Genomic DNA, 14,561 nt, shown 5'->3' on the forward strand with positions numbered 1-14,561 from the left:
GTCAAAGTTGACCAACTTCTCTGTTTATGGCAACAGCTTTTTACTATACAGGTGAGAGTTATGGTTTATAATCCAGAATTAACATTCACCAACTCAGGTGATGCAGCACATAAGCTAATTAGCTCTCGGTGACCACTGCGCTGCTAAACGTAGTTCCTCGGCGTTAGCACTTATAATAGAAATATTGCTAATAGTTGTTTAATATTCAGGTTACAACATGCAAATAAAGTATTGGCGGGTTTGGGATGTTTTAGGGTGCTTGTTGGGCACAATAGATGACTCCCATCAATCAAAGTTTTTTTTATATAGCCCTTAATCACAAATGTCTCAAAAGGGCTGCATAAACCACAACGAAATCCGAGGCTCTGATCCCACATCAGGATAAGAAAAAAGTCAACCCAATGGGAACAGTAAGAAATCTTGGAAAGGACCGCAGATACGGATCTAACTGACCCTAACCCCGCTCAAATGTGTGATATTCAGGTAGCCATCATCGATGCTCATGTCATGAGAAATATTATTTTTAGACCAAAATGTGCTCAGTGAGTTTGTCTTTGTTTTAAATGTTAGCCTGTCCAGAGACAACAGGCGGAAATTATAATTTGACTAGAATCTGACATATTTTCCTATTTTGTATATTTGTCATTGATATTTACTCTCCCTATTTAAAAATAAATATAAACTAGCCCACCTCTTTCTTAATAAAAAAAAAAAAAGTACTAATGATTGTCACACACACACTATGTGTGGTGAAATTATTCTCTGCATTTGACCCATCACCCTTGATCACCCCCTGGGAGGTGAGGGGAGCAGCAGCAGTAGCCGCGCCCGGGAATCATTTTTTGGTGATTTAACCCCCAATTCCCACCCTTGATGCTGAGTGCCAAGCAGGGAGTGTCATGATCCGTGGTCGGATCATGTTTTGTGTTATCAGTTTGTTTTGGACTCCTTTTAGTTCCTGGTTATGCACTTCCTGAGTTTAGTCACCATGGTTACTTATGATTTTCACCTGCCTTTTCGCGCACCTGTTGCTCATCAGAGACTACTATTTAAGCCTGTCATTTTCAGTTGGTCGTCCTGGCGACATTGCTTCTGTTACCCTTGCTACCCATGTTACCTGATGATACCTCTGAAATCCATGCCATAGTTCTCTGCATTCCAAGTAAGTTATTGTTTATTGTCCATAGTTTTGCCTTTGTGGTAGTTTTGTTTCTTAGCCAAGTTTATCTCCGCCTTGAGCGTGCCTTTTGTTTGTACCCCTTTTGTAGTTTAGTGTTAAAATAAATAATGTCCTTACCTTCACGCCATGTCCGATCCAACCTTTATTGCATCCCGGGAAAACAAACCACCCAAAGTCCACGCCATGACAGGGAGGTAATGGGTCCCATTTTTATAGTCTTTGGTATGACTTCGGCCAGGGTTTGAACTCACAACCTACCGATCTCAGGGCGGACACTCCAACCACAAGGCCACTGAGTAGGTTTTCATCCCTTATCATCTCCATCCATCCATCTTCTTCCGCTTATCCGAGGTCGGGTCGCGGGGGCAGCAGCCTAAGCAGGGAAGCCCAGACTTCCCTCTCCCCAGCCACTTCGTCCAGCTCCTCCCGGGGGATCCCGAGGCGTTCCCAGGCCAGCCGGGAGACATAGTCTTCCCAACGTGTCCTGGGTCTTCCCCGTGGCCTCCTACCGGTTGGACGTGCCCTAAACACCTCCCTAGGGAGGCGTTCGGGTGGCATCCTGACCAGATGCCCGAACCACCTCATCTGGCTCCTCTCGATGTGGAGGAGCAGCGGCTTTACTTTGAGCTCCCCCCGGATGACAGAGCTTCTCACCCTATCTCTAAGGGAGAGCCCCGCCACCCGGCGGAGGAAACTCATTTCGGCCGCTTGTACCCGTGATCTTGTCCTTTCGGTCATAACCCAAAGCTCATGACCATAGGTGAGGATGGGAACGTAGATCGACCGGTAAATTGAAAGCTTTGCCTTCCGGCTCCCATCAATCAATCAAAAGTTTTTTTTATATAGCCCTTAATCACAAATGTCTCAAAGGGCTGTACAAACCACAACGACATCCTAGGCTCTGATCCCACATCAGGATAAGAAAAAGGTCAACCCAATGGGAACAGTAAGAAATCTTGGAAGGGACCGCAGATACGGGTCTGACTGACCTTAACCCCGCTCAAATGTGTGATATTCAGGTAGCAATCATTGATGCTCATGTTATGAGAAATATTATTTTTAGACCAAAAGGTGCCTAGTGTGTTCGTTATTGTTTTTGTTTTAAATGTTAGCCTGTCCAGAGACAACAGGCGGAAATTATAATTTGACTAGAATCTGACATTTTTTCCTATTTTGTATATTTGTCATTAATATTTACTCTCCCTATTTAAAAATAATATAAACTAGGCCCCTCTACCTCAAAGAACTACTCACCCCCAAATCCTCCACACGACACCTCCGCTCCGGACAGGCTAACCTCCTCCAACCTCCAAGGACAAAGCTACAAACAATGGGTCTGTGGAACGCTCTCCCTGACCACCTGAGGGCACCACAGACTGCGGATGCTTTTAAAAAAGGCTTAAAAACCCTTCTTTTTAAAAAAGCCTTTTTTTTTTTTTAGATACATGCATACTAGTTTTAGCTATTTGGCTGTTCTAGTTTTTATTTTTATTTATTTTTTATTATCTTTTTATTTTTATTGTTTTTAATACACAGTAGCACTTTGAGGTTGTTTACTCAATGTAAAGTGCTTTTTACAAATAAAATCTATTATTATTATTATTATTATTATTATTATTATTTAAAAAAAAAAAAAGTACCAATGATTATGTGTGGCGAAATTATTCTCTGCATTTGACCCTTCACCCTTGATCACCCCCTGGGAGGTGAGGGGAGCAGTGAGCAGCAGCGGTAGCTGTGCCCGGGAATCATTTTTTGGTGATTCAACCCCCAATTCCAACCCTTGATGCCGAGTGCCAAGCAGGGAGGTAATGGGTCCCATTTTTATAGTCTTTGGTATGACTCGGCCGGGGTTTGAACTCACAACCTACCGATCTCAGGGCGGACACTCTAACCACAAGGCCACTGAGTAGGTTTTCATCCCTTATTATTTTACATTTTCAAATCAGTGAAATATTCGAAAAGCTATTGAGTGATACACGTAGAAAGTAATAACGCTTTGGGACTAAATTACTTTTTTTTGTCAAAAATGTCCTGTTATGTGTGTCAATGAAGTGTAATACTGTGAAAAATAAGTTTAAATACAAATTTGAATAATAGATGTGTTACACATTTCTGACTGCTGTTAACAGTTGCGCCACCAGTAACCGATATACATCGAGTGCATGTTGCATACTCCGGTGCCGTAGGTGGCGGAATGCACCTTTTAAATTATGGCTGCCACCCGCCAGAAAGCAAACGAAGAAGAAAGACCTCCTACGCCCACACAGAAAAAAGAAGAATAACTCATGTATTGGACACGACCACGCACGTAACATAGCAGTGTGGTCGTTAATATGTCATGTTTACGTGTGTACTAATTCGTCTATTGTGTGACAAACTACACTTTATTTATTGTTCGTGTCAGAATGAACCCGACTCGTCTAATTGAAATTTTAAAGCTTCTCAGGCTAGTTTAGCTTAGCTTGCTAGTTAGCATAGCTTGCTCGCTGCTAAAAAAAGACAATCATAAACTATCAACACGTCGCTTAACAGAGTCCTAGTGTGAGTGTAAAGTGTTGGGATTGTGTCAAAATGTGTGAAAAGGGGATAGCAGAGCACGAGAAGGAAGTATCTCGAACAAAAGCGGAGAAGGAGCGACAACGTCAACTACTGGACGCTGTTTTCCAGAAGCTTCCAGGTTTGTTTACTTCTTACTCTCACAGGTTTACTAACTTTATATTTCATCATGAAAGAACGGTTTCAATAACTTCACAAAGTGGAGGAGCTTTGTCTAGTGAAAGCAAGATATGTGATTTAATTCCACATTTATTTGCAGACACAAAACAGTCTTTCAATTTAGAAATGAAAAAATATCCATCTTGAAGTTGTGTATTCATCATCTCCACAAATAAGTTACGGTAAAACTAAGCACACAATGGATAGGACATTAATATACACATGAAGTACATATACAGTCGCGATCAAAAGTTTATATACACTTTTTTTTGTGATAGAGTGATTGGAGCACATACTTGTTGGTCACAAAAAACATTCATGAAGTTTGGTTCTTTTATGAATTTATTATGGGTCTACTGAAAATGTGACCAAATCTGCTGGGTCAAAAGTATACATACAGCAATGTTAAAGGGGAACATTATCACAATTTCAGAAGGGTTAAAACCATTAAAAATCAGTTCCCAGTGGCTTATTTTATTTTTCGATGTTTTTTTCAAAATTTTACCCATCACGCAATATCCCTAAAAAAAGCTTCAAAGTGCCTGATTTTAACCATCGTTATATACACCCGTCCATTTTCCTGTGACGTCACATAGTGATGCCAACACAAACAAACATGGCGCATAGAACAGCAAGCTATAGCGACATTAGCTCGGATTCAGACTCGGATTTCAGCGGCTTAAGCGATTCAACAGATTACGCATGTATTGAAACGGATGGTTGTAGTGTGGAGGCAGGTAGCAAAAACGAAATTGAAGAAGAAACTGAAGCTATTGAGCCATATCGGTTTGAACCGTATGCAAGCGAAACTGACGATAACGACACGACAGCCAGCGACACGGGAGAAAGCGAGGACGAATTCGGCGATCGCCTTCTAACCAATGATTGGTATGTGTTTGTTTGGCATTAAAGGAAACTAACAACTATGAACTAGGTTTACAGCATATGAAATACATTTGGCAACAACATGCACTTTGAGAGTGCAGACAGCCCAATTTTCATCAATTAATATATTCTGTAGACATACCCTCATCAGCTCTCTTTTCCTGAAAGCTGATCTGTCCAGTTTTGGAGTTGATGTCAGCAGGCCAGGGAAGCTAGGGTCGATATTCTTCTCTTGATCATCTTCGGTGGCATAAGGGATTGCGTGAGCCAAGACATCCAGGGGGTTTAGCTCGCTCGTCTGCGGGAACAAACTGCCGCCATTGCTTGCCGTGCTACCGAGGTCCTTTGTCCCTGAATTGCTCACACACTCCGGCAGATTCAATGGGGGTCTGGCGGCAGATTTCTTTGACTTTATCGTTGGAAATGCATCTGCTTTGAGTGTCGCAGGATATCCACACATTCTTGCCATCTCTGTCGTAGCATAGATTTCGTCAGTAAAGTGTGTGGAACAAACGTCCAATTTCTTGCCACTTTCGCATCTTTGGGCCACTGGTGCAACTTGAATCCGTCCCTGTTCGTGTTGTTACACCCTCCGGCAACACACCGACGAGGCATGATGTCTCCAAGGTACGGAAAACAGTCGAAAAAACAGAAAATAACAGAGCTGATTTGACTCGGTGTTTGTAATGTGTTTGAGAAAATGGCGGATTGCTTCCCGATGTGACGTCACAACGTGAGAGCGAATAATAGAAAGGTGTTTAATTCGCCAAAATTCACCCATTTAGAGTTCGGAAATCGGTTAAAAAAATATATGGTCTTTTTTCTGCAACATCAAGGTATATATTGACGCTTACATAGGTCTGGTGATAATGTTCCCCTTTAATATTTGGTTACATGTCCCTTGGCAAGTTTCACTGCAATAAGGCGCTTTTGGTAGCCATCCACTAGCTTCTGGTTGAATTTTTGACCACTCCTCTTGACAAAATTGGTGCAGTTCAGCTAAATGTGTTGGTTTTCTGACATGGACTTGTTTCTTCAGCATTGTCCACACGTTTAAGTCAAGACTTTGGGAAGGCCATTCTAAAACCTTCATTCTAGCCTGATTTAGCCATCCCTTTACCACTTTTGACGTGTGTTTGGGGTCATTGTCCTGTTGGAACACCCAACTGCGCCCAAGACCCAACCTCCGGGCTGATGATTTGAGGTTGTCCTGAAGAATTTGGAGGTAATCCTCCTTTTTCATTGTCCCATTTAAAGCACCAGTTCCATTGGCAGCAAAACAGGCCCAGAGCATAATACTACCACCACCATGCTGGACGCTGGGCATGGTGTTCCTGGGATTAAAGGCCTCACCTTTTCTCCTCCAAACATATTGCTGGGTATTGTGGCCAAACAGCTCAATTTGTGTTTCATCTGACACCACATGGACAAAGATAAGACCTTCTGGAGGAAAGTTCTGATGTGTTTGGAGAAACTTGTAGAGCTTGCAGTTGTGGCTGCTTGCTGTCCTTCCTTGCATGCAGCTTGTTTGGTGAATGAGTCTGACTGAACCTCCATTCCTTTGCAGGTGCCTTCAATCAGTAATTTGGCGGCCATTTTCCCTTGGCATTCTGGGAATTGAAATTCTCAATGGTTTTGACCATGTACCGTATTTTTTGGACTATAAGTCGCAGTTTTTTTCATAGTTTGGCCGGGCTCCAGTGCGACTTATATATGTTTTTTTCCTTCTTTATTATGCATTTTCGGCAGGTGCGACTTATATTCCGGTGCGACTTATACTCCGCAAAATACGGTAGTTTTCCGCCGAGTAGGGCATGTATTGACACTTGACTGACACTTCTGAGTTTTTAACTTTGCATGTAGTATTTTCATAATTCATGTAATATGATTGGCAACACTAAATTGGCCCTAGTGTGTGAATGTGAGTGTGAATGTTGTCTGTCTATCTGTGTTGGCCCTGCGATGAGGTAGCGACTTGTCCAGGGTGTACCCCGCCTTCCGCCCGATTGTAGCTGAGATAGGCTCCAGCGCCCCCCGCGACCCCGGAGGGAATAAGTGGTAGAAAATGGATGGATGGATTTAAAATGTGAAAAGTCTGAGTTAAAATGCGTTGGTTTTGTGTCTTGTAGATGTTCAGCAGCTGATTGGACGTCAGAAAGAAAGTCTCCCTGAGTCGCAGGGGGGGAACTACACTTTGAAGGAGGAAGATCTACATCACCCTCATATGAAAGAGGAAGAGGAAGATCAACAGCCCCATCATTTTAAAGAAGAAGATCAACATTCCCCCCATCTTAAAGAGGAAGAGGATGCTCCACTGCCCTCCCACATTAAAGAGGAAATCGAGGATCTCCAGGCCCCTCATGTTAAAGAGGAAGAGGAGCCACACTCCCCCTACATTAAAGAGGAGGGAGAGTGTCTTCTAGGGCAGGAGGAGGCTGGTCTCACCACGTTTGTGAAGACTGAAGACCATGAAGACAAACCACCTGAGTCCTCACAGCTTCATCACACTCCAAGTAAGCACAACATCCAGATGTCATATCAAACAGTGGTTCTCAAATGTTTTTGTTTTTTTTACCATTTACCACCTCAGAAAACACTTGGCTCTCCATGTACTACCATAATGAGCAACATTAAAATACAGTAGCGTAGTAGGCCTCAGAATTTGTTTAAAAAAGCCAAAGGTTTTATTTAACAAGTATATTTAATATTTTGGCTACTGTAAAATTACACACAGTTGGAACAGTAACACTGTGTTTAATCAAGTGATTCTTAGGCGCACCACTAGTGGTACACATACCACAGTTTGAGAATCAAGCACGAAAATAGCGAGCGGATATTCACAAAGAAAAGTGTACATTATGGAAATATTAGGTCCAAAACCATGATAAGTTGTCCTCTCGACAAGAAAATACTTTTTTTTCCCCCTGTGAGTAATCTTTACTGTGTAAAATGCCTGCTGCATACCTTGTTCAAAGAGGCGGGTGGAGCTTTATTTCCTTTTTTACAGTTAAAGGGGAACATTATCACAATTTCAGAAGGGTTAAAACCATTAAAAATCAGTTCCCAGTGGCTTATTTTATTTTTCGAAGTTTTTTTCAAAATGTTACCCATCACGCAATACCCCTAAAAAAGCTTCAAAGTGCCTGATTTTAACCATCGTTATATACACCCGTCCATTTTCCTGTGACGTCACATAGTGATGCCGATACAAACAAACATGGCGGATAGAACAGCAAGTTTATAGCGACATTAGCTCGGATTCAGACTCGGATTTCAGCGCCTTAAGCGATTCAACAGATTACGCATGTATTGAAACGGATGGTTGTAGTGTGGAGGCAGGTAGCGAAAACGAAATTGAAGAAGAAACTGAAGCTATTGAGCCATATCGGTTTGAACCGTATGCAAGCGAAACCGATGAAAACGACACGACAGCCAGCGACACGGGAGAAAGCGAGGACGAATTCGGCGATCGCCTTCTAACCAACGATTGGTATGTGTTTGTTTGGCATTAAAGGAAACTAGCAACTATGAACTAGGTTTACAGCATATGAAATATATTTGGCAACAACATGCACTTTGAGAGTGCAGACAGCCCAGTTTTCATCAATTAATATATTCTGTAGACATACCCTCATCCGCTCTCTTTTCCTGGGGGTCTGGCGGCAGATTTCTTTGACTTTATTGTTGGAAATGCATCTGCTTTGAGTGTCGCAGGATATCCACACATTCTTGCCATCTCTGTCGTAGCATAGCTTTCGTCGGTAAAGTGTGCGGAACAAACGTCCAATTTCTTGCCACTTTTGCATCTTTGGGCCACTGGTGCAACTTGAATCCGTCCCTGTTCGTGTTGTTACACCCTTCGACAACACACCGACGAGGCATGATGTCTCCAAGGTACGGAAAACAGTCGAAAAAACGGAAAATAACAGAGCTGATTTGACTCTGTGTTTGTAATGTGTTTGAGAAAATGGCGGATTGCTTCCCGATGTGATGTCGCATTGTGACGTCATCACTCCGAGGGCGAATAATAGAAAGGTGTTTAATTCGCCAAAATTCACCCATTTCGAGTTCGGAAATCGGTTAAAAAAATATATGGTCTTTTTTCTGCAACATCAAGGTATATATTGACGCTTACATCGGTCTGGTGATAATGTTCCCCTTTAAAGTGCATAGATAACATAAAATGTAGATGGTAATTGTAACCAGAAAATGGGCCTGCTATCCGTGCGCTGAACCTCTGGCCGGGGGGCGGTGGAAGCCGGCGTACTTATTAGATGGTGCCGAGTGTCCGAATCCATGAGTTTTAGGTGTAACCATAAAAAATTAGCTCAAGACCTAGCTTAAAACTTATCATTTCTTAAAAATGTAGTCTAAGCACCTCTAAATTTGTGGCTTTCCACAAACGTTGCACTTTCCCACAGCTTCTGCTAAAGCTGGAAATGGCCTAATTCATCCAAGGACAAGGTCTCTTAGGAGAGCCTAGAGAGCATGGTTGTCAAAGTCATTTTAGTTCAGGGGCCTCGTGGAGGAAAATCTATTCCCAAGTGGGCCGGAATGGTAAAATCATGGCATGATAACTTCAAAACAAAGACAACTCCAAGTTGTTTTCTTTGTTTTACTTTGGCCAAAAATAGAACAAGCACATTCTGAAAAAGTTACAAATTACAAATAATCCTCTGGACAAAACTGGACAAAAAGTCTGAGGAAATTGATGCAGCTTCTAAAACACCATGAGCTTAGACTTTGTCTCAGTGGTGTATCTACAAGTCACAGTATTTTTAAACTTAGACTTAGACTTCCTTTTTATTGTCATTCTAATTTGAACTTTACAGCACAGATAAGAACGAAGTTTCGTTACATAAGCTCATGGTAGTGCAGGGTAAAAAAAGCAATAAGGTGCATATATAAAAAAAAAATATATAGATAATATATAAATAAATAAATAGATTACTGTACAGATAAATGTATTGCACTTTTTTACATGCGTCCATGTTTATGGATGTATGTTGTATTGTCTTTTTTATTCCAGCGAGTTAATCCATTTTGGGGGAGTTGAGTTGAGGGGATAATTTAATTATGATGCGTTCAAGAGTCTTACGGCTTGAGGGAAGAAGCTTTTACAGAACCTGGAGGTTCATGCTTCGGAGGCTGCTGAACCTCTTTCTAGAGTCCAGCAGTGAAAACAGTCCTTGGTGGGTGTGGGAGGAATCTTTGCAGATATTCTGAGCCCTGGTCAGGCAGCGGCTTTTTAAGATCTCCTGGATAGGAGGAAGAGGAGTCCTGATGATCTTTTCCGCCGTCCTTTTGGGACTGGACAAAAAAGTTAAAGTACCAATTATTGTCACACACACACACGAGGTGTGGCGAAATTATTCTCTGCATTTGACCCATCACCCTTGATCACCAGTACGAAAAATAAAAGCTAGTTTGTGTCCCATCTAAGCAGCAACCTGCTGTTCAGCATGAGGACAACTTGTTCTTAAATCACAAGAACCAACATATAATTTACTAAAATGTATTTATACATTGCTTTTGAAACATCACCTTGTAAATAAAAAAAAAAAGTTTAACCATCATCATATTTCACAAAAATTCTTATTTGTCCTCCAGACATCCAGCAGCTGATTGGTCATCAAGAAGAACCTTTCTCTCTGTTGCTGGAGGTGAGCTCCCCTTTGAAGCAGGAGGATCCACAGCTCCTTCACATTAAAGAGGAAGAGGAGAAAGTCGGTATCACTCAGAAGGAGGTTGATCTCACCAACTTTCCACTGACTGTTGTCTCTGTGAAGACTGAAGACCATGAAGACAAACCACTTGAGTCCTCACGGCTTCATCACAGTCCAAGTGAGGAGAGGAGAGAGGTGGAGCCTCCAAGCAGCAGCTCACCACAACACATGACAACAGAAGGTGATGGAGACCACTGTGGAGGATCACAAGCACACAACCTCTTAGCTCCACTCTCAGATAGCGATGACTCAACGTCACACGTTAATGTAAATATGGAATCACACATGAAAACTCACACACAGGAAAAAACTTTCAGTTGTTCAGTTTGCAATACAATATTCTCCCAAAAACGTTATATGGAAAGACACATTAGAACCCATACATTAGAAAAACATTTCAGTTGTTCCGTTTGCGGTAAAATATTCTCCCAAAAACGTTATATGAAAAGACACATTAGAACCCATACAATAGAAAAACATTTCAGTTGTTCAGTGTGCGATAAGATATTCTCCCAAAAACGTTATATGCAAATACACATGTTAACACATACAGGAGAAAAACCCTTTAGTTGTTCAGTTTGTGCGAAATGCTTTGTTAAAAACGCTGATTTGACTCGACACATGCGAACACACACCGGCGAAAAACCTTTCATTTGCTCGAACTGCGGCAAAAGGTTTGCTCAAAGGGGAACGATGCTGTCACATATGAGAACACACACAGGAGACAAACCTTTCAGTTGTTCAGTTTGCGGTAAAATATTCTCCGAAAAACGTTATCTTAAAATACACATGACAACGCACATAATAGAAAAACCTCTCAGTTGTCCAGTGTGTGGTAAAAGATACACGGATAAATGTAAAATGCAAAGACACATTAGAACGCACACGGAAGAAAAACCTTTCAGCTGTTCAGTTTGCGAAAAAAAATTCTCCGAAAAACGTTACATGAAAGTACACATGAGTACACACACAGGAGAAAAACCTTTCAGTTGTTCAGTGTGCGATAAAAGATACACAAACAAGCGCAATATGCAAATACACATGAGAGCTCACACAGGAAAATGACTTTTCCTTTTTGGAAGTCTTCTTTGATTGGAGTCCTGCAGAGTCACTAATGGTCTATTGCAGGGCTTCTTTAAAGTCTGGACTGTGTTTCCAGATCCGGATTACAAGTCAGTGGGGTCTCAGCCACCCCCACCTTATGTAAAAAATAACAAGGCACCATCAAGCTTCTTTCAGGTTCTGGTTAAAAAATAAATCAATAAATTGTTTCTAATGTTGAATTCAATGTTTTTAAATATGATTCACAAGATACTTTAAAAGGGAACTGCACTTTTTGGGGGAATTTTGCAATCTCTATGTGTGAGAAGCACATATGTTTTTCTCTTCTTTTATGCATTCCAGTTTGTAAATAAACGCTAGCAAGTGTCAGCTGACAATGGAGCCAATAGGATTCGCTCTATTCCGCCTAAAAGTGCTCTAAAAACCTCCTTCAGCATTTTATATTCTCGCCGTAAGTACACACGTAATGTAGTAACAGGCACATTCATAATAACATGTACATTTGAGGTATTTTGCTCATTTTAAGCATACGGCGGTGTATTTAATTTCACAGAACGCACCGCAACATTTTGCTATTTCCTTCAACAATAACAAGACTACTGATGATGGCAGACTTCATGAGCACCAACAATGACTCTTTTGGGACGAATTATGATCCAAAACCTTATATTTTGGAGCATAAGTATACAAAGGATGAAATACAAGTTTTATAAGTGATAAACAGATCGAGCAAGTAGCAGCATTGCTAAGTGCTAAAGATGAAGTACCAACTACGAACATAATAAAATAATCACTCACTGTACAATGTCTGCTCTCAGCGGGATACCGACTGATGGGATGTTTATATCTTCATGTTTAGATGAAGAATTAATCATAGTCCTCACGCAGGTAAAAAAGTTTTTTTTTAAAGCATCTTTTTGTGTCTTTCTTGCGATCTCCGTGTCTAAGTTGACCAACTTCTTGGTTTATGGCAACAACCTTTTACTATAGGCATGATTTATAATCTAGAATTAACTTTCACCAACTCAAAGGCGATGCAGCAGCTCAGTACGTCAATAGCTGCATAAGCTAGTTAGCTGACTGTGATCAAGGCACCACTAAAAGTAGCTCTTCGCCGTTCGCGCTAACAACAATATCGCGAATACTTGTTTAATATTCGGTCATGACATATAGACGCAGTATTGTTGGCAGTTTTTGGATGTTTTTTTGAGTGCTATAGGTGCAATACAGCTGCAGTGTAAGCCCCCTCGTACTTGCTGCAAATTGCAAATTAGAATGCATAAATAAAGAAAAACTAAGTGTTCTTGTCCTACATAAGGATTGTGAGTGCTCGGCAAAATTCCAAAAAAAGTGCAGTTTCCCTTTAAAGATAACTGTCATAATATTTTCACTTTCAGCAAATACATATATTTGTTCATCCCTTCTTGTTTGACATTTTCAAATGAGTGAAATTTACTAAGTAACAACCTTTTTTTTTTTTTTAATTACTTTTTTTTGTCAACAATGTCCTGTTTAGTGTGTGTCTCAGTGGAGTGTAATAGTGTGAAAAATAAGTGTAAAAATAGAAATTAGAATATTAAATGTGGTATACATTTAACAGGGACCCCTCTGCATTGTTTTGTTATGTATTTGAAGACATTGTCTTCTCGTTTCCAAACACATTGAAATTCACTAGACTGCCACCAGGGGCTGCTAGATATAACTTACATGCTGCACACTCCGGTGCAGTAGGTGGCGGTATGCACTATTTTAAGTTATGGCTGCAACCTGCCAGAAAAGTAGAAGAAGAAGAAAGCAGACCTCATGTTTGGACACTATACCAACTGAGAAAGCTAAAAAATAGAAAAAAGGCCACCCAGAGAGCCCATCCCAAAACAGTAGGTGCAGTGCCCAGGAAAACAAGGAACAGCCAGGCCTGACAGGAACAGGAACCCCAGACAGGCCTATTATGCTGCCCGGCAGGGCCAGCAGAGGGCCATACACAGATGTGCCCAGCAAAGGACAAGGCACGGGAGAAGCAGGGGACAGCCAGCCCCCAAGCCAGCGAGAGACCAAACCCCACGCGGGCAGAAAGGCGGGACGCCCGAGACTCCCCGCAGCTGGACGGGAAGACCGCCACCGCCCCACCAGCCCAACCCCCCCGGGAGAGCATGGCGGGGCCCGTCCAAGCCAAATCAGCCGCCGCAGGACCGTACAGCACAAGGCCTCGGGAACCACCCACCCCACCTGCAGGGACCCCAACGATGCAGATGGAACATCCAGCAACTGCTCTGACGGATCCTCCCCCTGAGGAAAGAGAGAGGGAAAAAAGCAGTTCACAGACACACAAGGTCACTACCCCAGCAGCTGGCCGACTTGCAGCACTGCAGAATACTTTGCAGTGCACATAGCTGCCATGATAGACGCGGGGACAAGACCCAGCAGGCCCCAACCAAGATGACCATCCAGAAGGGGTAGACGTTGGGACCCAAGGGCCCCAGACACGCAGCCTGGCTGCAGTAGCACACACACACACACACACACACACACACACACACACACACACACACACACACACACACACACACACACACACACACATGTATAAACAAACAAATCCATACACAGGCCGGTGGGGCAGCAATCCAGCCCCGGAACCCATTGGCCACAGAGAACCAGCTGATCACTACCACTATATATATATATATATATATGTGTGTGTATTTATATATATATATATATATATATATATATATATATATATATATATATATATATATATATATATATATATATATATATATATATATATATCCATCCATCCATCCATTTTCTACCGCTTATTCCCTTCGGGGTCGCGGGGGGCGCTGGAGCCTATCTCAGCTACAATCGGGCGGAAGGCGGGGTACACCCTGGACAAGTCTCCACCTCATCGCAGGGCCAACACAGATAGATAGACAACAGTCACACTCACATTCACACACTAGGGCCAATTTAGTGTTGCACCTTCC

General features: G+C 42.0%; 1 protein-coding gene across 3 annotated transcripts; it reads left to right on the top strand.

The window, feature by feature from the left end:
- Positions 1-3,432: 3,432 nt before the first annotated feature.
- On the top strand, positions 3,433-13,161 carry LOC133613390 (uncharacterized). 3 transcript variants are annotated; one of them, XM_061970906.2, is made up of 4 exons: positions 3,433-3,860; positions 6,913-7,296; positions 10,394-11,590; positions 11,638-13,161. In XM_061970906.2, exons 1-3 carry the CDS (start codon positions 3,755-3,757, stop codon positions 11,572-11,574), a joined length of 1,671 nt encoding a protein of 556 aa, XP_061826890.2. In that variant the 5' UTR covers positions 3,433-3,754; the 3' UTR covers positions 11,575-11,590; positions 11,638-13,161. The 3 variants fall into 3 exon arrangements, with proteins under 3 accessions (XP_061826890.2, XP_061826891.2, XP_061826889.2); XM_061970907.2 differs by having other exon boundaries at positions 10,394-10,509; positions 10,573-13,161; XM_061970905.2 differs by having other exon boundaries at positions 10,394-13,161.
- The last annotated feature ends 1,400 nt before the right edge of the window (positions 13,162-14,561 follow it).

Source organism: Nerophis lumbriciformis, linkage group LG13 (assembly GCF_033978685.3).
Source record: "Nerophis lumbriciformis linkage group LG13, RoL_Nlum_v2.1, whole genome shotgun sequence".
In the NCBI taxonomy this organism is placed as follows: Eukaryota; Metazoa; Chordata; class Actinopteri; order Syngnathiformes; family Syngnathidae; genus Nerophis; species Nerophis lumbriciformis.

Excerpts from the sequence above, each read along its gene's own strand:
- LOC133613390 (XM_061970905.2), top strand. The coding sequence starts at position 3,755 with ATGTGTGAAAAGGGGATAGCAGAGCACGAGAAGGAAGTATCTCGAACA. Across the intron at positions 3,861-6,912 it reads TGTTTTCCAGAAGCTTCCAG|ATGTTCAGCAGCTGATTGGA; the intron begins GTTTGTTTACTT and ends TGTGTCTTGTAG. Across the intron at positions 7,297-10,393 it reads ACAGCTTCATCACACTCCAA|ACATCCAGCAGCTGATTGGT; the intron begins GTAAGCACAACA and ends TTTGTCCTCCAG.